This window comes from Chlorocebus sabaeus, chromosome 10 (assembly GCF_047675955.1).
Source record: "Chlorocebus sabaeus isolate Y175 chromosome 10, mChlSab1.0.hap1, whole genome shotgun sequence".
NCBI classification, from domain to species: domain Eukaryota; kingdom Metazoa; phylum Chordata; class Mammalia; order Primates; family Cercopithecidae; genus Chlorocebus; species Chlorocebus sabaeus.
Genome location: NC_132913.1, coordinates 49,077,136 through 49,103,523, shown reverse-complemented (window position 1 = coordinate 49,103,523; position 26,388 = coordinate 49,077,136). Strand labels below are relative to the sequence as shown.

Below are 26,388 nucleotides of genomic sequence, written 5' to 3'. Positions count from 1 at the left end.
TACAGACTGACCCCCATCCGACAACCTCTCTGACCTCATCCCCTGCTGCTCCCTCCATTTCTCACTTCTGCCCAGCCATGTTGTCCTCCTTGTTCCCCACATGTTCCAGGCACACTCCTGTCCCAAAGCCCTTGCCCTTGTTTATCCTTTTGCTTGGAAAGCTCTTCCCTCAGGTAACTACATAGGTCGCTCTCTTTCTTCCTTTATGATCTTTGTAAAATATCTCCTCAGTAAAATCTTCTCTGACCACTTTATTTTAACTTATAACTCTCCCCAGCCCACCTCTACCTCCCTTTTCTGCTTTCACGATTATTTTCTTCACAGCACTTATCACCACAGGCCATATATTTTACTTTTTATATGTTAGTCTGTCTTTTCACTAGACTATTGGTTTAATTAAAAAAAGAACATTTTTCAGTGCAAAAAGGCTGAAAATTCCAAAAAACAGAATGCCTCTTCTCCTCCAAAGGATCACAACTCCTTGCCAGCAAGGGAACAAAACTGGATGGAGAATGAGTTTGATGAATTGACAGAAGAAGGCTTCAGAAGGTGGTTAATAACAAACTTCTTCAAGCTAAAGGAGCATTTTCTAACCCAAGGCAAGGAAGCTAAGAACCTTGAAGAAAGGTTAGAGGAATTGCTAACTAAAATAACCAGCTAGAGAAGAACATAAATGACCTGATGGAGCTGAAAACCACAACACAAGAACTTTGTGAAGCATACACAAGTATCAATAGCTGAATCAAGCAAGCAGAACAAAGGATATTAGAGAGTGAAGATCTATTTAATAAAATAAAGCATGAAGACAAGATTAGAGAAAAAATAATGAAAAGGAAAGAACAATGCCTCTAAGAAATATGGGACCATGTGAAAAGACCAAACCTACATTTGACTGGTATACCTAAAAGTGGTGGGGAGAATGGGACCAAGTTGGAAAACATTCTTCAAGATATTATCCAGGAAAACTTCCCCAACTGAGCAAGGCAGGCCAATGTTCTAATTCAGGAAATACAGAGAACACTACAAAGATACTCCTCGAGAAGAACAACCCCAAGACACAAAATCATCAGATTCACCAAGGTTGAAAAGAAGGGAAAAATATTAAGGGCAGCCAGAGAGAAAGGTCGGGTTAACAACAAAGGGAAACCCATCAGACTAACAGTGGATCTCTCTGTAGAAACCCTACATGACAGAAAAGAGTGGGGGCCAATATTCAACATTCTTAAAGAGAATAAATTTCAGCCCAGACTTTCATATCCAGCCAAACTAAGTTCATAAGCGAAGGAGAAATAAAATCCTTTACAGACAAGCAAATGCTGAGAGATTTTTGTCACCACCAGGCCTGCCTTATAAGAGCTCCTGAAGGAAGTCCTAAATATGGAAAGGAAAAACTGGTACCTTCCACTGAAAAATACAACAAATTGTAAAGACCATTGACACTATGAAGAAACTGCGGGTAATCGATTAATGGGCAAAATAACCAGCTAGCATCATAATGACATGATCAAATCCACATATAACAATATTAACCTTAAATATAAATGGGCTAAATGCCCCAATTAAAGGACACAGACTGGCAAATTGGATAAAGAGTCAAGATCCATCAGTTTCTGTATTCAGGAGACCCATCTCATGGGCAAAGACACACACAGGCTCAAAATAAAGGGATGGAGGAACATTTACCAAGCAAATGGAAAGCAAAAAACAAACAGGGGTTGCAATCCTAGTCTCCAATAAAACAGGCTTTAAACTGACAAAGATCAAAAAAGACAAAGAAGGACATTACTTAATGGTAAAGGGATCAATTCAACAAGAAGAGCTAACTATCCTAAATATATATGCACCCAATACAGGAGCACCCAGATTCATAAAGCAAGTTCTTAAAGAACTACAAAGAGTAATTTAGACTCCCACACAATAATAGTGGGAGACTTTAACACCCCACTCTCAATACTAGACAGATCAATGAGACAGAAAATCAACAAGAATATTCAGGACTGGAACTCAGCTCTGGATCAAGCAGACCTAATAGACATCTGTAGAACTCTCTACCCCAAATCAACAGAATATACATTCTTCTTAGCACTACATCACACATATTCTAAAACTGACCACATAATTGGAAGTAAAACACTCCTCAGCAAATGCAAAAGAACACAAATCCTAACAAACAGTCTCTCAGACCACAGTGCAATCAAATTAGAACTCAGGATTAAGAAACTCACTCAAAACCACATAACTACATGGAAACTGAACAACCGGCTCCTGAAATACTACTGGGTAAATAGCAAAATTGAGGCAGAAATAAATAAGTTCTTTGAAACCAATGAGAACAAAGACACAACATACCAGAATCTCTGGGACACAGCTGAAGCAGTGTTTAGAGGGAAATTTATAGCACCAAACGCCCACAGGAGAAAGCAGGAAAGATCTAAAATTGACACCCTAACATCACAGTTAAAAGAACTAGAGAAGCAAGAGCAAACAAATTCAAAAGCTAGCAGAAGACAAGAAATAACTAAGATCAGAGCAGAGCTAAAGAAGATACAGACACAAAAAACCCTTCAAAATATCAATGATTTCAAGAGTTGGTTTTTTGAAAAGATGAACAAAATAGATAGACTGCCAGCCAGACAATAAAGAAGAAAAGAGAGAAGAATCAAATAGACACAATAAAAAATGTGGGATCATCACTGATCCCACAGAAATACAAATTACCATTAGAGAACACTATAAACACCTCTACACAAATAAACTAGAAAATCTAGAAGAAATGGATAAATTCCTGGACACATACACCATCCCAAGACTAAAGCAGGAAGAAGTTGAATCCTGGAAAAGGCCAATAACAAGTTCTGAAACTGAGGTAGTAATTAATAGCCTACCAACCAGAAAAAGCCCAGGACCAGATGGATTCATAGCCGAATTCTACCAGAGGTACAAAGAGGAGCTGGTACTTCCTTCTGAAACTATATCAAACAATAGAAAAAGAGGGACTCCTCCCTAACTCATTTCATGAGGCCAGCATCATCTTGATACCAAAATGTGGCAGAGACACAACAAAAAAAGAAAATTTCAGGCCAATATCCCTGATGAACATCGATACAAAAATCCTCAATAAAATACTGGCAAACCAAATCCAGCAGCACATCAAAAAACTTATCCACCACAATCAAGTCCGATTCATCCCTGGGATGCAAGGCTGGTTCAACACACAGAAATAAATAAATGTAATCCATCACATAAATTGAACCAATGACAAAAACCACATGATTATCCAATAGATGCAGAAAAGACCTTCAATAAAAACCAACACCCTTTCATGCTAAAAACTCTCAATAAACTAGGTATTGGTGGAACAGATCTCAAAATAATAAGTTATTTATGAGAAACCCACAGCCAATATCATACTGAATATGCTGGAAGCATTCCCTTTGAAAACTGGCACAAGACAAGGATGCCCTCTCTTACCACTCCTATTCAACATAGTATTGGAAGTTCTGGCCAGGGCAACCAGGCAAGAGAAGGAAATAAAGGGTATTCAAATAGGAAGAGAGGAAGTCAAATTGCCTCTGTTCGCAGATGACATGATTGTATATTTAGAAAACCCCACAGTCTCAGTCCAAAATCTCCTTAAGCTGATAAGCAACTTCAGCAAAGTCTCAGGATAAAAAATCAATGTGCAAAAATCACAAACATTCATATATACCAATAACAGACAGAGAGCCAAATCATGAGTGAACTCCCATTCACAATTGCTACAAAGAGAATTAAATACCTAGGAATCCAACTTACAAGGGATATGAAGGACCTCTTCAAGGAGAACTACAAACCACTGCTCGAGGAAATAAGAGAGGACACAAACAAATGGAAAAATATTCCATGCTCATGAATAGTAAGAATCAATATCGTGAAAATAGTGATATTGCCCAAAGTAGTTTATAGATTCAATGCTATCCCCATCAAGCTACCATTGACTTTCTTCACAGAATTAGAAAAAACTACTTTAAATTTCATATGGAACCAAAAATAGAGCCCGTATAGCCATGACAATCCTAAGCAAAAAGAACAAAGCTGGAGGCATCACAGTACCTGACTTCAAACTATACTATGTGGAAAAACCACATGGCACTTGTATCAAAACCGATACGTAGACCAATGGAACAGAATAGAAACCTCAGAAATAATGCCACTCATCTAAAACCATCTGATCTTGGACAAACCTGACAAATACAAGAAATGGGGAATTATTCCTATTTCATAAATGGTGATGGGAAAACTAGCTAGCCATATGCAGAAAACTGAAACTGGACTCCTTCCTTACACCTTATACAAAAATTAACGCAAAATGGATTAAAGACTTAAATACAAGACCTAAAGTCATAAAAACCCTAGAAGAAAATCTAGGCAATACCGTTCAGGACACAGGCATGGGCAAAGACTTCATGACTAAAACACCAAAAGCAATTGCAACAAAAGCCAAAATTGACAAATGGGAGCTAATAACACTAAAGAACTCTGCACAGCAAAGAAATATCAACAGAATGAACAGGCAACCTACAGAATGGGAAAAAATTTTTGCAATCTCTCCATCTGACAAAGGGCTAATGTCCAGAATTTACAAAGAACTTCAACAAATTTACAAGAAAAAAACAACCCCAGCAAAAAGTGGGCAAAGGATATGAACAGAAATTTCTCAAAAGAAGACATTTGTGTGGCTAAAAAACAAGAAAAAAAGCTCATCATCACTGGTCATTAGAGAAATGCAAATCAAAACCACAATGAGATACCATCTCACGCCAGTTATAATGGCAATCATTAAAAAGTCAGGAAACAACAGATGCTGGAGAGGATGTGGAGAAATAGGAACACTTTTACACTGTTGGTGGGGGTGTAAATTAGTTCAACCACTGTGAAAGACAGTGTGGCAATTCCTCAAGGATCTAGAACCAGAAATATCATTTGACCCAGCAACCCCATTACTGGGTATATACCCAAATGATTATAAATCATTCTACTATAAAGATACTATACTATAAAGATACATTCTACTATAAAGATATAAACATACTACTATGTATGTTTATTTCAGCAATATTCACAATAGCAAAGACTTGGAACCAAACCAAATGCTTATCAGTGACAGACTGAATAAAGAAAATATGGCACATATACACCATGGAATAGCATGCAGCCATAAAAAAGAATGAATTCACATCCTTTGCAGGGACATGGATGAAGGTGGAAACCATCATTCTCAGCAAACTAACAAAGGAAAAGAAAACCAAACACCACATGTTCTCACTTATAAATGGGAGCTGAACAACAAGAACACACGGACACAGGAAGGGGAACATCACACACTGGGGCCGGTTCAGGGGTGGGAGTCTAGGGAAGGGATAGCATTAGGAGAAATACCTAATGTAGATGACATGTTGATGGGTGCAGCAAACCACCATGGCATGTGTATACCTATATAACACTATGTAACAAACCTGCACGTTCTGCACATGTATTCTATAACTTAAAGTATATTAAAAAATTCAAAGAAAAAAATTAAGATTGAGGATGATTTGGGGGTTGAGACAGCAACCAAACAATTTTTTTCTTCCTGATTTTATCCTAAATGACACTAGAAATTGTATAAAAATAAATTCTTTCAATTAAAAAAGATCTCAGAGATTTAGTGTCAAAACGAAGCACACAACAAAATTTAGCAGTTCTTATGGGAAAAAAGAAAAATGCGATGTTCAATAATGTCATACTGAACATGTAATAACATTCTTAGTAAATGATAATTTTATTGAGAGCAGTTCAAGTAGAATGGCAGTGCCAAAGTCAGACTGCAATATTATAAGAAATGAATGAATCTAAAAATATTCAGAATCAAGTAGAGACTACTTCTTCAAAACTCTCAAGATTCAGATTGAACCAACACTTCTTTAAAAGTATGTGCTTCAAAAGTATATGCTGTTCTAAGTAGTAAAGAATTTTTTTAAAGGATGGGGTAAACCTAGACCTCATTTCATGTGTATTTCTTCCAAGTAGCTACTATGTGTTCTGCATGTTTGCTGTCAGGGTTGACTTAAGATCTAGAAGAGAGAGGAAACTGTTAGTTCAAATATCCAGAAAAAGAAAAACAAGCCTCTCTTAGTATTTTGTTTGTTTTTGTTTTCATTAAAATGTATTATTTATGCTAACATGTAATGGTTTTACTATTGCTATTTATATATTTATTTTGAGACAACGTCTGGCTCTATTGCCCAGGCTGGAGAGCAGTGGTGCCATCTCAGCTCACTGCAACCTCTGCCTCCCTGGCTCAAGCCATCCTCCCACCTCAGCCTCCCAAATAGCTGAGCAGCTGGGATTATATGCAGCTAATTTTTTTTGAATTTTTTTGTAGAGACAGGGTTTCACCATGCTGCCCAGGCTGGTCTCAAACTTGTGACATCAAGTGATCCACTCACCTTAGGTTCTGAAAGTGCTGGGATTACAGGCATGGGCCACTGAACCTGCCCTATTGTTGTTTTTGAATGAATTCATAAACACATATTTTAAAAATTTCTCAGTTTTAAGTTCTCCTGTGGTAAATACCAACATATCGATGTACACAAAAGCTCTGGGGTGCTTAATAATTTTTGAGAATGTGAAGGGATCAACACATTGGTAGCAGTGTTGGTAAGCATAATCATATGATTTATCTCTAGTAAAGCTCAACAGAAATGAAGAAAATAAATTATTGGCTTGATTCAAGATAGAATATTGGTATGATGACTAGAATATTCAGTGTCTGATTCATGTTTTAAAAATTTATTGAACCCTGACTGAGGGTCAGACACTGTGATACGTCTAAAAATACAAAAGGAAGACAGTCTACCTAGTAAGTGTTCAAAGTACAGAGAGGGGAAAAAAATAGAACTTAGCTCAACGAATATTTATTTGAGCACCTGGCAAAATCAGGGCACAAAAGTGAATACTGAATGCTAAAATGGTAACTGTTCTCATGGAATTTATGTTTGATAATGCAATCCAATAAACTATTTTTTTAACCAAAGTAAATAATGAATCAACATATTAAATTCTATTCTTAATGAGTACAATTGTTCTTTTCCTTTTTCTTTTCTTTCTTTTTTTGAGACAGAGTCTCGCTTCGTCACCCAGGCTGGAGTGCAGTGATGCAATCATGGCTCACTGCCATTTCCACTTTCCAGGTTCAAGTGATTCTCCCCCTCAGCCTCTCAAGTAACTGGGACTACAGGCATACGCCACCATACCCAGCTAATTTTTGTATTTTTAGTAGAGACGGGGTTTCACCATGTTGGCCAGGCTGATCTCAAATTCCTGACTTCAGGTGATCCATCCACCTTGGCGATCCCAAAGTGCTGGGATTACAGTTGTGAGCCATTACACCTGGCCTAGTACAATTATTCAATAGCCTTCAAAGCAATTAGATAAGCAGAATACTTGCTTTACCTGGGCTTTGAACAATACAAATCTGTTTTCTTTTTTAAAAAATATTTAAATAGTCTTTGATATTCAATCAATGTCCTGTTGTAATTACCATGTCCTATTAAAACTAACAGCTCTTATCTTTTAGAGTAGCTTTCTGGTTGAGTTTCTGCTTCTGTATCCTATAATCTACAAAGATTACCTAAGGCCATGCTCTAAAACTTTCAAGGGTAAATAATTGAAAAAATGTATTTTTTAATCAGGTGACTGATGCTTATGCTCAAATTTCAGTCTTTATTATATGATTGATGCTTATTCTCAAATTAGGTAGCTCTCACTAATCAAATAAATAGATGGAAGCCCCTTCTCTGTTCTCATCCTAAATCTGAAATTTATAGAACATGGATATTTCCCTGTTCTGTGTTCACTTGATTAGTCAAGAAATCTTTAGAACTGACATCTTTCTGTTGAGAAAAATGCTGATTCCCAACTGGGGAAGTAGAGGATGAAGAGGAGAGAGATACACTGATGTACATGTACATTCCATGACACAGTAGGATCCTCTCTCACATTATCACATGTCTCATGCCCCACAGATATCTTAAAATAATGCCCTAATTTCTTAGATGGGGAAACATTTTTTGTCTGAAATATAATAAAATATTAAACAAATGTATGTGAAAGTGATAATACTTAAATTGTAGAATACTAATACAAATCAATATGGAAATACTAAGAGCTTTTATACTGTGAGTGTTTTCTCAGAGAGAGTTCTGTTAAATCAAGTGTATGGCCTTCATTAACCTATTTTTTTTCATTCTCCTGTCTTTTTGCAAATTTCCTAAATAGAATATGTTATTCATTATAGTGGATTGGATAATTTCTTCCCAAAATATACATCAACCTGGAGCCTCAGAATGTGGCCTTATTTGAAATAAAGATTTTGGAGATGTAATTAAGGTAAGTATCTCAAGATGAAATTATCCTGAATTAGGATGGGCCCTAAATTCAACAATTTGGATGTATTTAGGATGGGCCCGAAATCAAATGACAAATAAATGTCTGTCTTCATAACAGAAAATAAGAAGACACACAGAGATAACTGGGAGAAAGCCATGTGAAGATGGAGACAGAGAACAAAGGTCTGTTGCCACAAGCCAGGGAAGACCAAGAGCTACCAGAATATGGAAGAGACAAGGAAGGATCCTTCCCTAGAGACTTCGAAGGGAGTGTGGCTCTGCTGACACCTTGACTTCAGACTTCTAGCCTCAAAAATATGAGAAAACAAACTACTGTCATTTTAAGCCACCCAATTTGTGGTAGTTTCTTATGGCAGTCATTGTAAACTAATACACTCATTAAGTTGGTTCCTTTTGAAAACTGAGGGAACAAAATGTTTTTCTTCTAGCTTTTGCTTTCCTATGTGTAAATATCAAAAACTAATTCATATAACACTGTAAAACACAATTTGGACAGATTGAAGAATTTATAATATTGAACCCCCTAAACAAGTTCAAATTTTAGCTATTGTAAACATAGAAAAAGTAATATATAATACTAATTGGCTCTTTTTACAGAATTTTCAAATATCTGCAGCCATGTATTTCAATGAAAACATTATTAAATTATTTAGATGAAATCTAGATGTATATAATCCCATTTGTTCATTTACAACTGAATTTTGATTTAATGCCCCTTCTGTGATCTACTGCATCTGCTCTTGCCGTTAACAATAACAACAAATTTCCATAATGTGTTGGAGAATCTAAGTCAAGGAAAATAGTGGTATGATGCATCTTTTATGTTCTTACTTTAAAGATCTTCTACTTTTGAGACATACACCTGTTTGAAAAGCTGATGAAAGCTTTTTCCAGTCCCAAAAATCTACATACAAAATTTTTACATAGAAAAATTTACATGCTCTATCACAGAAATCACAAACCCCTTGAAATCTATCTACAGCTTCTCTAATAGTTTCCAAACTCCCAGGTTAAAAACATCTATATTTAGGCAACTGTAGAGAGTTGACAGATGTTGCATGCATTTTGGGGTCATGTATACTATTCAGATAAACTGCTATTGTTCTTTCTTTAGACTTTGAAATTATTTACTCAAAACAAGATTTCCAAGGATATTAACAATGGTGCTTACTTTGGTAGCACATATACCATAAAGGGAATATTAATAATATATTCCAAGTGTCACTGAAAAAATTTCTTTACACTATGAAGTTTTAAAATATTATATTCATGGGTGTTAATTTATTATCACTTTGGAAAACATTTTTCTAAAGGAGATTTTATAGTGGAGACATGGGAGAATGGGATTCAATACAGAGAAATCTGATTCACAACACACTGTCTTGAAAAGAGGACCTCCAAAAGTTTTAGGTATACCTAGAGGGGGAAAATATTCCCAATGAACTTGAATAAATACCTCATCTGTCATTAGGGTTGCAATTGATCTGCCAATCTCATGGTACTGTTGACCCTTTCCCAGGGGTCCCAGAAGAATGAACAAAAATCTGTAATTAAGAAGAAAAAAATGTTTTAAGGTAGAAATATAAAAATAATTTTAGTAATACAGAATCACTCATCTCAAAGGAATACTGAAAATGGAGATTATGATGTCAAATACTTTCATAGTTTTTCATAGTTCATTATTATTTTGAAAAATTTTACCATGATTGACTCTTATGCTTAAGATCCTCAAGCAATGGGAATGCATGGTTTTCTGTTTTTTTGATTGATTTTTAATCACAGTGTTTCTCCGTTTAGTTATCTGTACAGTATGTGCAGTTGCTATTGGGAATTTTAAGGATTCTATGATCCTTAAAGAAGGAAAGTGTGAAAACTAAAATCTGATTAGACCTTTCTAAATAGGAAGGAAGAAAACTCACTTGTATGCAAAATGGCGAACAGTTCAAAGGGGGCAAAGGTAACACAGTAGCAAAACAGAGAAAATACAGAGTCAAAAAACAGTAGGTGTATGTGCAATTTTCATTATAAAAAATTATTGTCAGGAATCAAAGATCAGCCAGGTAGAAGAAAATGGGGAGTTAATGATCTATTATTTGTAATGCTGAGGAATAAAAATAGTGTCTGCACTATAATATTCCATCTAAATTAGGTCGAACATTTGGCAAATTCATCATCACAAGTGGTGCTTTTAAAGAAATCAATAGACACTCTAACTTTAGCAGACTGGTGATTGTTCTGTCTCTGAGAAGGTCAATCCTTCTGGGAAATTGTGAAAATTAAAGAATGCCCTATATTCTGCCATATCATTCTATGGTGTTAATTTGTTAAATGGTTTATGCTATTAAGTATGAAGACTAACGGCTTTACAAGGTGTACTAAAATAGTTACTATAATTCTACTCCTCATATAGGTATAATCTTTAGAGATCGTACATGTTTTTATATGAGGCAAATATTACACAATTTTAGAGGATGTGACAATATCTTTGTGTGTGTGTCAGTGACAACTGAACCCAAGCCAATTTCTACTATGTAGAAATGTCCAGTTGACATTAAAAACAGCAATGGTTTAATTTGGTGGCAGGTGCTTTATCAACTATAATAGTTTTTTAAGAAACTTCCTAACCTATGTACATCTTGCTATTTTTCAGGTTTCCATTCCATGGGCTATTTTTAAAGTTCTAAAAGATTATTTTCTGACATTTCTACTATGTGTTGCCATTGTATTAACAGGATGCCCTTTTGTCCTCCCCAAAAAAGGATAATTAGAAACCCTGAATGGCTTTCTTTATTCTGTTTGTCCAACTAATCTTCTATTTTTCACCTTCCCTAACTAAATAGTCTTGTCTTTAAATCTCTTCTCATACAGTTGCTCTACAGTGGCCCTAATTTTTTTCTCCATTGTTCTCTACACATATTTTGCTATCTCAGTGTGAAATAAGGTCACTTAAACCCGACAGTTTTCAAATAAGGGTATATAACCCCATCACGGCTTTTTTCTACTTGTGGGAATTCTTCTTTTCCTTCTTTTTAAATACAAGAACTATCATTGTCATAAATAGCCATCATTTGCTCATAGTTCACCAGACACCTTCCTAAGTGGTGGAACACAAATGCACTGCTTGGCAGACTGAAAAGAAATTTTCAACTGCTATAATAGTAACTCTACAATTAACAAGTTTAACATCTTACATATGAATCCCAGACTCCCAGAAACCTTGGATAGGTTACAGGTTGTCCATAGAAAATATATAACCTGAATCACATAGTCAGATGCCACTTTAATGTACTCAGTTCATCCTTTCCCTTTGTACATAAAAGTTGATGTGTATCAGAAATCTCAATAACCCTCAAACGGGATAAATACAGACTTCTTTCTATAATCTGAACAGTAACTAGATTCCTCCCCCAAACCATAGTCAGACATAGGTACTTAAACACTGCATCCCATTCCAGTCAGCTGAGCTCTTAAAAAATGAGGCCTCTCCTGGCTGTGTATTCCATAGTTGTAGAATATTTTATCCATAATCAAAGCAGGGAGTTATGTAATCTGCTATATTTTGAGTTAAGGCCAAAGATCCATAGAGGACATACATTCTACAGTTGATACAGTACTTGAACTTTTCATCAAGTAACTTGGCTAAGGCATTCAATGTTTGGAAGAGGAGGCACACTAACAGCTTTTGAGATAGCTGTAGCATCAAACAAAGGGCACCAGCCATATGGGAACGGGGCCCTAAATAGACATGTTTTGCTGCAGGAAAGGACTAGAGTAAAAGGCTATCTGCATTTTGGAATCACACTGATGGTAGGAGTATGGAAGAAAACAAGGTTCCTGGGTAAATTGCTTGGAACCTAATGTGCTAAAGTCGATATTCTGTTTTTCCTTCCTTTCTTTTTTTCTTTTTTTTACAGTTTTAGTAATGGATAGCCTTATTCTAAAAAATGAGAAACAGCATAATTCAGTTTGTATTATCCCTAAGTTGTTATTTTATTGTTAAATGAGAAACAAGTTCCGATCATCAAATTAAGTTTGTACTTTTAACTCTGATTCAACCACACTGCGATAATACTTCTACCAGTGATTCTACAGACCCTGTGTGTGGGAAGCCCACTATGCCTAGGATTGAAACATATATTTGATGCTATCCTAACGATGGCACTTAAATGTATTTTGAAGGCCTTCTTATTAAAGTGTAAGCAAACCTTAGTAACTTTGCTATTTCTGAATTTGACCACACTCATGCACAGGATCCTTTCTTTCTTTAGCAGACAATTTAATGCAACCTTTGAGAAAAAGCTAACATGTTACCACTTCTTTTACCAAAAATGTAAAAAAAAAAAAAAAAAAAGAATTCATATGGCTTCAGGGTACCTTGAGATGAGGAATATGCCTAAAATGAAACAGAAGCTTGAGAGAAGGGAGGAAATAATAGAATAATTTTTAAAGCACTTTTCCCCTCCTCCACAAACAAAAATTAATTGTAGTTTTGTGGATTTCACATTAGTTTCTAGTCAAAACTCTAACATAAAATTACCTTGAATCCTCATTTTCTTTCCACAAAAAGATAGTTTAAGAAAAATACAAAAGATGCTTTTATACTCCTTACCTGGTTGGGATTGGGACTTCAGCCAGTCCTTGAAGCAATACAGCTGGAGACAACCTGACAAACGCAACTACAGTTCGATCCAAGAACTCCAGTTCTCCCACTAAGATGTTTGATGCTTCAGCACCTGGAGGAATCTTTTTCATAAAGTGCAGATCAACCTGCAAGCATCACCAGGTAAATATGATAAATCAAAATTGGAAAAATCTGGTAAATCATATTCTTGCACAGTGCTTCACATATAGTAATCCACGAATAAATATAGTTTAAATAAATACACACAGTTAAACATCTCATTTGCCCTTTTTCTATAATAACCTTTTTTCTTTACTTGTGGATTATTTTAACTTGTCATCAATAAGATGAGTACTCTAGTTCTAATTATTTTTAAACGAAGTTTCTCCAATCTCAACAATCTTCAAATTTTAGACAGGGAAAAGTATGTGAGTTCAGTTAAATAACTATTCTTTAACCGTAATTTAATTAGCATTTGCCAACAGATTTAATATTTTTATACTACATTACCTAATTTTTGTACATAATACATTTTAATTAATATTCAAATATGCTTATGTCAAAAGAAATATAATCACGTTTCTCTTTACAGTATAAATTATGACTTTAACCTTCTTCTGTTTTCTAGTTGTTCTATATTCTTCACATTCTATATTTGGCCTGGTAGTTCTTCAATATTGGTTTTTCATCTGAGAATTTAGATATGACACAGTAGAAAAAATCAGAATAAAATATTAACATTTGGAGTTACTGAAGAGCTATAGTTGAATTTCTGACATGAGATGTTTGTGATTGAAATGAATGTACACAAAGCAAAAGTGATCATTAACAAGAAGAAATGCTAAAAATAAAGGCTGAAGTCTAAAAAATGAACGCAAAATATCCTTAACAACAAGTATCAATTTTATGTACAGGGCCTCAGTGAAAGACAAGCAGTGACTTTAATGTAAATTGTACAAGATCTATGTCTTGTTTCTAATTCACTTGAGTTACTTTTTACGAAGCTCTGTTTTTAGGGGAATAAGAATTTATCTGCTCTAGTAATTGATCTTATGCTCTGATATTAATGAAATGAGGGTCAAAGATCAAAGTGAGAATAGCCGAGAGAGAGAGGAATGAGCTCTGGCAAATATGAGTGAGGCTGAGAAGATTTTTTTAGCCTAGATAGTTCTTCTGCAGGTTTAATGATTTGAGAATATTTTTCTTAAAAATTTAAAATGAAAAAATCCATAGTAATACTTTAGTGACTACATTAAATATGTTTCTTTCTGAAATCAAGATCATAGTACAGCTATTTGGAAGTTTTACAACTAATTAATCTTTCCAAAGAATAAGGATACCACAAAATATATAACCTAGTATATGAAGCATGTATTCTTTCACAAGGATTAAATATAAAAATATCCTACAGCACTCCATCAAAAATATTAAATAGAATCATTATTTTATTTTAAAGGAAAGGAAGAATGATTTAACAAAGCAAAACTGCCTATAAAAATGTATAACAAATATTATACATCCAAAGTTTTTAAGCTACAAATGTACTCCCAAATATACATTTGTAAATTCATAATTCATGTACACTGGATTATATAGCAAATATTTTTGCTTTTGTGGACCTGATCTTTTAATGTATAGATAGCAAAAGTATTTATTTACTATAATAAGGTTAAATTTCATGCGATTTGTTGTGGTATTTTTGTAGGTATTTATCTAGCTAGGAGAAATGTACAGATTTAAGATGCTTTAAATTAGTAATGCTTTACATTTTCATTGTAATGCAAAAATTCCCAAGGAGGGAATAGAAGATTTCCCATAGACTGTTAGCTCTGTGAGGAAAACATAATAAATTTCATAATCCTTTCTGTTACTAAGAGAATAAACAGTTTTCTCTCTCAATGGAAAGAACAATGATACAATATACATATACTGAAACAAAATTTAAAATGAGAAAACATCTTTTTAAAAAATCTAGTAATTCTTTGGGAGGCGGGCAGATCACAAGGTCAGGAGATCGAGACCATCCTGGCTGATATGGTGAAACTCCGTCTCTACTAAAAAATACAAAAAACTAGCCGGGCGAGGTGGCGGGCACCTGTAGTCCCAGCTACTTGGGAGGCTGGGGCAGGAGAATGGTGTAAACCCAGGAGGCGGAGCTTGCAGTGAGCTGAGATCCGGCCACTGCACTCCGGCCTGGGCAACAGAGCAAGACACCGTCTCAAAAAAAAAAAAAAAAAAAAAAAAATCTAGTAATTGATAATATAAATTATATAGATAATGCCTGAAATTTAAATTCCACCTTGAAAATTCTATAAACTCATTTATTGCTTGACAAATGCCATTGTCTTAACTACTAAAGTCTGCACCTCAGGGAGGTGGTGATTATAGAAATAACTGTTTAAAGATGAAATTTAATTAAATCAATAAGTACATAGTATGTTAAAATAGTTGAACTTTGTAAAAGAAAATACATGGTCATTACACATGATCTTTAAGCTTACAAAATACCTAATATGTCATTGATACCTGTTATTTAGAAAAAACATTAAAATATACAGAATTTAATTTCAGGATAAGCAAATTCATCTTTTGACTTCAAATGGAATAAGTTATAGTTCTATAGCACATATCTGAGGCAGCCATTGTATTATACTCATTACATTATTCTTGGAGTAATCATATATTTTGGGAAGTAATTGATTATGTATTATCTAATTATATTATTCTATATTAGGTATAATTATATATTATATTATTTATGGGGCAACCCTATATCTTGTGTTTGTGTACTATATACTTCATGAAGAAACTTATTTGACAAAAAAACTATCTTTTTTGGTTTGGTTAAGTTTTTGAGACAGGGTCTCATTGTGTCATCCAGAGTGGAGTGCAGTGGTACAATCCCAGCTCACTGCAGCCTTGAACTTCCTGGCTCAAGCCATCCTGATCCTTCCAGTTCAGCCTTCTGAGTAGCTGGGACTACAGGTGTGCCACCATGCCTGGCTGATTTTTTCTAGATTTTGTAGAGATGAGGTCTCACTATGTTGCCTAGCTTGATCTCGAACTCTTGAGCTCAAGTGATCCTCCTGCCTTGGCCTCCCAAAATGCCGGGATTACAGGTGTGAGCCACCATGCCCTTGGCCCCCTAAGCAACTTTTTTTTTTTTTTTTTTTTTTTTTGAGACGGAGTCTTGCTCTGTCACCCAGTCTGGAGTGCAGTGGCACGATCTCGGCTCACTGCAAGCTCCGCCTCCTGGGTTTACGCCATTCTCCTGCCTCAGCCTCCTGAGTAGCTGGGACTACAGGCGCCCGCCACCTCGCCCGGCTAGTTTTTTGTATTTTTAGTAGAGACGGGGTTTCACCGTGTTAGCCAGGATGGTCTCGATCTCCTGACCTTGTGATCTGCCCGCCTCGGCCTCCCAAAGTGCTGGGATTACAGGCTTGAGCCACCGCGCCCGGCAGCAACTTTTAATATAACAAAATATTATGTTTAAAGACCTGACTGTGACCTCTTATGAAATTATAAATACATAAAGCAGGTCTAGAGAATCTAGGTTGAACTACATCCCTAAGACAATTGTCAAGTGGAACACAAACACTTGGAATGGACAAGAAGGAAATCCTGGAAGTTTCTGGTCCTCTGGATAGGATCTTGAAGAAATCAAGCTATACTCTTCTGGGTCTGTATTTACACTCATGCTTCTAGGCTCTCCAGACCTCATCTTTATGTTAATAACAGAAAGATTTCTTTCTGGGCCTTTGATACTTAAGCTGTGGATGAGAAACAGTTACATTTCTAGGGAACAGGGAATGAAATTAGATAGAAGATCAAGGTGAAATTGGAAGTCTCTGGGCAAACTACACACTAAGAATTAAAGGAAAAACAAATGGAAATTTAAGGAGAAAGTTTAAGCCTTCAGCCCATTATAGAAAGTACACGAAACGTCACAGGGATTCTCTGGGGAGAAATGGTGTCTTGACACTAACTCGCCAGTGATCTTGAGCAGCTCTCTTAATCACTCTATAATTCAGCTTTCTTGCTGACTAAATGAGGAGATGTCTAAGGTTTCCTACAGTTCTAGGATTAAATAATACAACTCTTTGTACTATGCTTCATACACTAAAGCTAGATGCAGAAGAAAGTTATTTCTATGTAGAAAATTATGTGAAGCCATCTCTGGGTCATTCGAAGTAAAAGAAAACACCATCAACATAAAATAGCTACGTTCTAATGTCAGCTTGAAAAACAAAAACAAATAGTGTTTTGAAACATCTGCTTTTTAAATGTATTATGGGAAGCTAAAACCTGATAATTTCAGTTATTTTCTAAATCATTCTTAAGTAAGTAAGTGTGGCAGGTCTATACATTGGAAGGATTACAAATATGTAGGTTGAATGTAGATGGAATAAATACGATCAAATCATATGAGAGGAATAAAGACCTTGTTTTCCTTAACACCTCAAAATGTTTGGAATCTGCATATTAAGATGCTGAGGTTTTGGAATCTGCATATTAAGACTTAAAATATTAAAATAGAAAACTAACCTGGAAACTAGGTGAATTTTGATAAATTCACTACTAAAACTAAAATCATAAGGCTAAAAAAATCACCTCATGCACCTGCAAAATCTGGCACTAAAATTTGTTTCCATAGTGATAGATCACAACTGCTCTTTTCAAACTCTACTTTTCTGCCTTCTCAGGCTTTAAAGTAAAAAATCTTACTCAGTCTTTTTTAAATTTCAAAATCAGGCTTATATTACTTTGGATCTTGAAGGATTCATTCAACAAATACATACCAAATACTATTTAAGGCACTAAAGACCCAGTGGAGACCAAAACATTAAATTATGATCTGGTGTTTTATTTCTGACACTACTATTTCTACTACTACTAATAGCCACAGTAATAAGTGTAACCACCTTTTATTAAACACCTGCTATAAGTCGAGCAATGTCCCGGATCTCTCTCTATATTATTTGATTAAATCTTCACAATGAAATTGTAAATAGTTTTCCTACTTTGCAAATGAGAAGGCTGAACTTTAGAGAACTTCTCCAAGATCAGAGAGTTTATAATGCCAGAGTTGGGATTCAAGCTCTCACACTCTTTCTCAAAAGCCACATTCTTTCCAGTGTGCCATGCTATGAACAAGAGACTGAGGCATAAAGGCAGTTGACACTAAGTAGAGGGCTCTAGAAATTTAACTTGCCTATTAAAAGATGAAACGGGCCAGTGATCACAAATGTGGTGAGAAAGAAAAGGATTAAAAGAAAGGAAATCGGTTTTTGACTCTTCCATAGTTTTAACTGTTTGGGGGGACCAGAAGATGAGACTCCTGCCTACAAGTGGCAATCTTCATTTTCTTTCATATGTGATGAAGAATTCTTGAAGGCTGCAAAGACAGGTCACACAACCAAAAGCAAAATGATATGGAGATATACAATCAGTGTATAAAGGTTATATTATTTTTAAAAAGTTAAATCACAATGTATTTGAAAGGAGGAGCTATGTGGTTTATAATGATTGTTTCTGAGGATGTTAAATATGCCTTCTTTATGCTGTTAATGTGTTTATACATAAATATGCAGCTTGTTATATTATTGCTTTTAAGATCACTTCAAATTAAGAATATCAGAAATTAAATGTATGGCAGTTTGTGACAACTTTTTCCAACTTGCAGATGAATGAAGATGCAATGCTTTGAAAAGATAGCTCTTAGAGTGGCAGATGGAATACATTTGAACTGGCTTAATGTTTGAATCACATGTCTCCATACAGTGAAATGAGCTTTGAACCACTGTAGAAATAGAGCCCAAGTATGCCCTCACCTCTCTCTCTTGCTGGTGTGGAGGTCCTTTTTCATGCCTTTGTTTCATCCCACATGGACTAGTATGCCCCTTTTGTTGGCCTCCCAGTCCCTGCACGCATAATTAACAGACTTAAGCTGGTACACCATGCTCCCACGGAGACTCCGCCAGGCACCAGAGGGAGAGCATGCACATAACTAGATCTAGATTATTTAGGCATTGTCAGAGGGATTCTGAAACAGGTCCAAAGAGCTGATCACTATTAATCTTTTCAGAACCTTGATTCAGGCTACTTTCTCTACTGCTTTCACCCATTCCCACTTCCTCCCACTACTACAATTATTGCCAGTGCTAAGAGCTTTATTAAAATATTACTCTGAGTTACTTCTATTTCAGCCACTCAGTTAAAGAGAATTGTTAACCTGCCATATTTTCACCAAGTATTGAAACTCCTGTTTTGCATTGTCTTTATTTATTTATTTATTTATTTATTTATTTATTTATTTATTTATTTTGAGATGGAGTCTCACTCCATCACCCAGGCTGGAGTGCAGTGACATGACCTCAGTTCACTGCAGCCTCTGCCTCCTGGGCTCAAGCAAACCTCCCACCTCAGCCTCCCAAGTGGCTGGAACCACAGGCATGTGCCACCACACCCAGCTAGAAACTCTTCTTTTCTTCTCAACTGTTACTTTGCCATAGCTTGCAATGGCACATATACAATGTCAGAAATTTGCTAATTAAAATCACATTATCGTCATTGACTCATTTTCTAAGAATACATTCAAGTTAATGATTTCATTTCAGTTGTCTCCAATTAGATGTATCCCTCAACACAGTCAGTTCTTAGTATGTTTTTATTTAAAATTCTGCTCAGTTTTACTATGTCCTTCTAGGATTTCCTTACAGTAATGACTTTTCCTTGATTACATTAACAATTCAGTTTTATATTGTGATTTGCTTTCCCACAAATAGAGGAAAAGTGATTTTGAACAGATTTTGAACACATACTAGCCAAAGTTTATAAACAATAGATTAAACTTGGCCGAGTGTGGTGGCTCATGCCTGTAATCCCAGCACTTTGAGAGGCTGAGGCAGATGGATCACCTGAGGTCAGGAGTTCGAGACCAGCCTGGCCAAGATGGTGAAACCCCGTCTCTACTAAAAATACAAAAATTAGCCAGACACAGTGGCACACGCCTGTAATCCCAGCTACTCGGGAGGCTGAGGCATGAGAAGTGCTTGAACCCAGGAGGTAGAGGTTGCAGTGAGTCGAGATTGTGCCATTGCACTCCAGCCTCGGTGACAGAGCGAGACTGTCTCAAACAAAGAACAACAAAAACAAACAAACAAAAATAGATTAAACTTCTGTTAAATTCCCTGTGAAGCCCAGTTATTCCTTTTATTAGAAGAGATAACATTATACCAAGTGGCTGAAACATGAATACTATGCATAAAACTCACAGGTTCAGGTTTTTTATTTTTTATTTTTTTTTGAATAGGCAAAATGTTACATGTGGACTTAATGCTAACATTATCTGTAACAATATCAAGCTTTGAAAAGAAACAAAAAAAGTACATGCAAAATATTGTGTCAACACCTCTTAAAATGGGTAGTAATTTCTAGTAGTAATTTAGCAACTTATTTAGATGAGAGGGAGAAAAGCTCACCTTGCTAAAGTCAACAGTGCTGTTTTCTCTGCTAACATCATTTTTATTTTCAACACAGGCTGGAGCAGACTGAGGAGAAACAACCTGACCTGCTAAAAGAGATTGTTGTGACAGAATACAAACAATTACTTACATAGTTGTAGACATACTGAGTGAAATACGCACTTCAATTAACTAGACAAACAGGTTTCTTAATGAATTTATGATGTAAGCATGAAGGGTCAATATAAATAGATCTATATTAATACAAACATTCTTATTATCAGTTACAGGTAGAAATGGGAGAATTCAGTAAAAAAATTAAACCAATTTTCAGATAAAAACTCTAAAAGATTATTTTCAATAAGGATTATATACAAAAATATGTAAATGTTTCCAGGATTTTGAAGCATCATTGATTTCTAGATTTCAACCAAAACTAATGGTATATATAAAAAGACAAGATAGACATCTGTTAAGATTTAAGCTCAGCCTGAAGAATTTAAAATGTAAAGCATTAAAAAGGACAGATATTTATCAGAAAAATACACAGTATATTTTTAGGTTTTATTGCATCTAAAAAGCCAAACCAATGAAAAAAGTTCTTTGGCCATAACTCTTACAGTCTATAGAAGGGGGTTCGGTTAGAAATACCTTTATTTCACATAGTATGAACACTATGGATATGATTTTATGCCTCTGATTATTCTATTATATAAGCATACTGATATTAGTCTGTGATATGAGAAAAGATAAAAACTTGAATTGTATTAGTTTTGCATTAACACTAAACTAAAACAGAATTATCTTGTAGTTCTTTTCCCTATTATAGGGAAGATGATGAGAGTTCAGTGGATAGTAACACTGGGAGTGTGGCAATGACTAGAAAGGGTTAAATCCCATCATTCACTAAATAGGAAACATTGTTTGCAGTAAATCATATTAAATTTGTTCATAGTTAGCAATGCAATGAAAATTAAACGTCTCCCCATCTTTATTTTTTTTTCTGTGAAATGAATAATGACAATTCAAATTTGAAGTCTTGCCCATATTTATGATAATAACTCAATGACTCAAAATAGTGCTTTTATTCACATCAGTTGTAGATGTTAGAAACACTCTCTCTGCCTGGCTCTTCTCTCTACTTACCTAAATCCTAACTTTATTCTAAATTCACCTTTAGTGTCATCTCTAATCACTTTGGTCTCTGTCTGAACTTCTCTAAGCTCCCAGGGTAAATGCAAAAAACCCCCACAAAAACCCTTTCCTTTAAATTTACTCCTGAAAGTCTACTTATTCTTTGTTACCTAGAAATTAACAACTGGGGTTAAAAATACTAATTATTTACTTTCAAAAATTACTATAAGTTTGCTTTTTAGACTAGTAAGCCTCTCAAGCAGGGGTCATTTATTAATAGGAATAATTGTATGGTTTAAAGTTGTTATAATGCCAGAAAGTAATAGGCTTAATATTATTCTAGAACTTAAGGATTTCACTACTTTCATTAAAAAATGTAAAATAATATATTTGGAGAAGATGAAACTAAAATTACTTTTTAAAATAAGTTCACCTCAAACCATGTTCACAAATTCTGATTATAGCATATTCTAGGGAAATATGTAAACTTCAGATAAATGTCATACAAGCTACATAAATTATTTTCATTCTCCCATTTCTAACCGCAATGTGCAGCTATGACTGTGAATTGTTCATTAGCAGCCATTCAATTTACCATTCTCAAAATAATAACTATAGTTTTAAAAAAACCTTCCATATAATGCATTTGTGCCACTAACGGATGTCTTCAATCACCAGTTTCACATCATTTCTCCATATTTTAAAGAGTTAGAACATTAGATACATTTAAAATTAAATTTATTGAATGTTCTGTAAAATTGAGTGGTGAAATTCAAGTCATGGATAAATTAAATACACATATATCTGCTTTCTTATAATAAATCATTTCATGTGGTATAAATCTACACAGAAGAACAATTATTTAGTTCTATCACCAAACACATACAAAACAAAAGTCAACCCAGTGCAAAGTCATTAACTTTGAAGAGATTAAATTTTGAATTGGATAGAAAATATGTGGAACTTAAAATTTGAACAAATTGAATACGTTATGTTTTCAATTGTATACTTTAAGTAGAGCATTTCATAAATTACCTTCAGCTCAGGCAGTATGTTTAAAATATTAACACTTGTATTTCTCCTTGTAAATAATTACAGTAATTAATAACTAATATTTATGTAATAATTATAATAAGTAATATATTTTGAGATTTATTGTTGTATGCTATTCTTATTCTAAAATAAGAACAATTTTATAAAATATTACTTTATAAGGTTGATAATGAACAAGGGATTTAGAAACTATTTTTTATAAATATTTTAAGTGATGTTGATAATGACCTAGTTGAGAGTTTAACTAGCAGGAGACACATCAGATGACAGTAAACTTCTTGCTAGTCCTAGATTTTAGATATGTCTATAGAATGTATGCTAATATAAAAAGTCATGAAAACTAGCCTATGACAGAAAAAAAGATCAAAAATTGTATATCTTTTATATTTCAGAGCAGTAGTTAAATAATAGGAGTTAATATTCATAGTTAAATATACTTAATCACATCAAAAGTTTAAATAGCAAAGTTTAAATAGCATTTCAAATCTTGTTATTATTTCTTGTCTATTATTTCCAAAAATGTAAGTTAATTTGCTAAAGTTGAAACAATACACTTTAAATGTGTATATCCTCAAGGCAGTTTTCACAACTTGGTAGTAGATAGAACAATGAAGAGATACTATTTAAAAATTAACCTAACAAGTTCGATTTGGGTTATTTGGAAAAATAGAAGTCTTTAAAAAAGTTTAACATTTTATTTGCTGTATATATAAAACTAATATTCATGCATGAATTGTAGTATATAGAATGAATTGAAACCTCATAAATTAAAAATAATTTTATAGTTCTATTATCAATTGTAATCATTGTTTAAATACATTTTTCTTTATGCCAATTAGTTTATGCCAATTATTACCACCTTTCAGAAGAAGATGATGGATTAAATTTCAAAATTAATTTCATTAGCTGAAATGCTATTACACAAGAAGAATCAATAAGTTCAGATTTTGGAAGGGCATCTCTTATTTTCTTGCTGATGTCTAAGGCAATAGTGGTTCACAGAATGATAATTTTCATGTACAGAATTTTATCTTCAGCCAGATGTGAATATTTTCCTAATAGAATAACAAAGAATTTGCTAGGATATTTTCCCCTCATGGAAAAAATTAGTATAAGGTTAGGATTTAGCACTCATATATGTGTGAAAGTTTTATGAATGCTAATTGTATACAGTAATTTTTTTAAAGTGCTATGCCACAGTACTTACAAACAAATGCTTTTTACCTGTTTCTTTTTTTTTTTTTTTTCTTTTTTTTTTTTTGAGACGGAGTCTCGCTGTATCGCCCAGGCTGGAGTGCAGTGGCCGGATCTCAGCTCACTGCAAGCTCCGCCTCCCGGGTTTTTACGCCATTCTCCTGCCTCAGCCTCCCGAGTAGCCGGGACTACAGGTGCCCGCCACCTCGCCCAGCTAGTTTTTTGTATTTTTTAGTAGAGACGGGGTTTCACCGTGTTAGCCAGGATGGTCTCGAACTCCTGACCTCGTGATCCGCCCGTCTCGGCCTCCCAAAGTGCTGGGATTACAGGCTTGAGCCACCGCGCCCGGCCTTACCTGTTTCTTTATATTACTTTTGTCCACTAATCACTGCCCATATTATTTCTTATAAATGAATGTCACTGCAATGTTTAATTATTTCTGTTTTTCTAGTACATAAATAATTTTGAGGCATGAGGATGACTATGAAAAAAGACATTAATTGAGTAATCTTATCATATTCAGGGTAAGTTATTTAAAAACTGATGAAAAGTGGATATAACTAAGGTTAACTAGCATCTATGACTATTTAAATGTAAATGGAAACATTTGAGAAACCTAATATCTTCTTTGCTCTTTATTAAACACATTTTTCTGACCTCTTAAGCTCAAGAGTTCTTCACCTTAAATCAAAATTTCTAATATTTGTTTGACATCTTATCAATTAAGATATATATTATATAGTATTCATATTAGCACCTGTTTGAATTACTTTTCCTTGAGTTATGAATTCATTTTTTTCCTCTGAGCCTTCATGGAGAGATCATACGTGTCAGATAAAAATTATTATAGACCATGTATTTTTCTAGGGCAAATTATAATAGATATGGGGCTAGCATAGGAGAAAACTGAGAGTATTTTGAGTAAATACTAACTAGAAAAATGAAGCTGTTTTTCTGCTTGTTACACCATACATTTTTCACTAAGTATATTATGAGACTGGCAAAGTCATTTTCTTTATCATAAAGTTGTAGGGAAGAAACATGAGATTACATCAAAAGTACTATTTTATGACTTTAAGTAATAGCAATATTATTAAAGCACCTCATTATTGGGAAAAAAAGGTATATTCTCAAAAACCCTGTTGAGTATTATATTAACTCATTTGTCTTTAGCTATAGTTCTCTTCTTTAAGTAAAGTATGCACATATGTATTATAAAACAGCGGCTTAGCAATTTTTAAATTTATGTTTGGCCAAATTCATATCAATAGAATATATTGCATAAATGTATCATTATTTTCTACTGCTTAATCCACTGTAAATTACGTGCACTAGAAGGAAACTGGGATGAAGACATGGAGGTACATTACTATTAACCTAGAGACCAAGCTGGTTTACACTACCTCAGAAACCTTCAACGCATTTAGAGTACCCAAAGGGTAGGAGATGAGGGAGTACAGAGATGAGATGAGCCTGTTAGAGACAGACATAAGACAGAGCAAAATAAAGAAATATAAAGATGAATGACAAAGTTACATACATGTGTAACAATACATTTATTCATGGGAATAGAAAACATAAAGAAAGAAGGGCTAAATATTTAGAAAATGCTGATTAGGTGAGCTACACTTCAAAAACATGAAAAGTATGTAAACAATTAAACTTGGAGAAAAATTAGTGTGCCTGAAAATCATTAATGCAATATAAGAAATAACAAATCCAAACACCTCATACTAGAATTATGCTCGCTCTTAAAATCTAGTCTTGACGTTCCAAAACTGTAATGACAATACAGCCTCTAGGCAGGCCCATCAGTTGTGTCAACAATGTCATCTTGATTTTCTTGGAAGAGTAGAAAATATCACACTTATTAAACAATGTTTAATTATTTAATATACACAAATGTTTTAATAAGTTTCTCTCAAGCAATCTTAAGAATTATTATTCTAGCTTTATTTTTTCTTCAAAGGTAGAACATTATGAGGGATAAATTTTACACCTTGGATATCTTATTTATGAGACCATTGTATTAAAAAAGCAAGAAAGCATTTTTTAATATCTAATACAAAAGACATAATATCTAAATACATAAAGACAACATGCATCTGAAAATTAAAAGTACAGCATTTGTAAAAGAAGTAACTATAATGCAATAGATCCGATTTCCAAAAGTATAAATAAATATTATGCACAATACATATGTGTACATTGCTTTAAGGTCTGAAATCTACCCAGGCCTAAAGAGTGAACTTTATGTCCCATCCTCCCAAGTCTAACTGTTTTTCAGTAAACTATGGCATTGAACAGTAGTTAGAGACTTTCTGCACTGTAACTCCTTTTGAGATCCTAAATAAAAGGTACAACTGGAAAGTATTCAGATTATGAGAGACAAAAGATATGTGAAGGAAAACAGAGTTAGAAATTATTAGTAAAGGACAGAGCAGCATAAAGACACCCTATACTTAACAAAACTAATAATCCCAAATTATCTTCA

At 34.4% G+C, this 26,388-nt stretch overlaps 1 protein-coding gene across 16 annotated transcripts in view; it reads right to left on the bottom strand.

Annotated features, from left to right (window-relative positions):
* Positions 1-26,388, bottom strand: part of SLC4A10 (solute carrier family 4 member 10) — a 377,604-nt gene that overhangs the window by 91,404 nt on the left and 259,812 nt on the right. For 6 of the 16 annotated variants that reach the window (XM_007965141.3, XM_007965143.3, XM_007965144.3 and 3 more), the window contains 4 exons: positions 20,532-20,623; positions 18,882-18,971; positions 13,039-13,196; positions 9,886-9,973 (listed from right to left, as the gene is read on the bottom strand). In XM_007965141.3, the coding sequence (XP_007963332.1) occupies positions 9,886-9,973; positions 13,039-13,196; positions 18,882-18,971; positions 20,532-20,623 (428 nt within the window). The remainder of the gene's footprint in view (positions 1-9,885; positions 9,974-13,038; positions 13,197-18,881; positions 18,972-20,531; positions 20,624-26,388) is intronic. The other 10 variants (XM_007965147.3, XM_007965149.3, XM_038002019.2 and 7 more) reach the window with 3 other exon arrangements.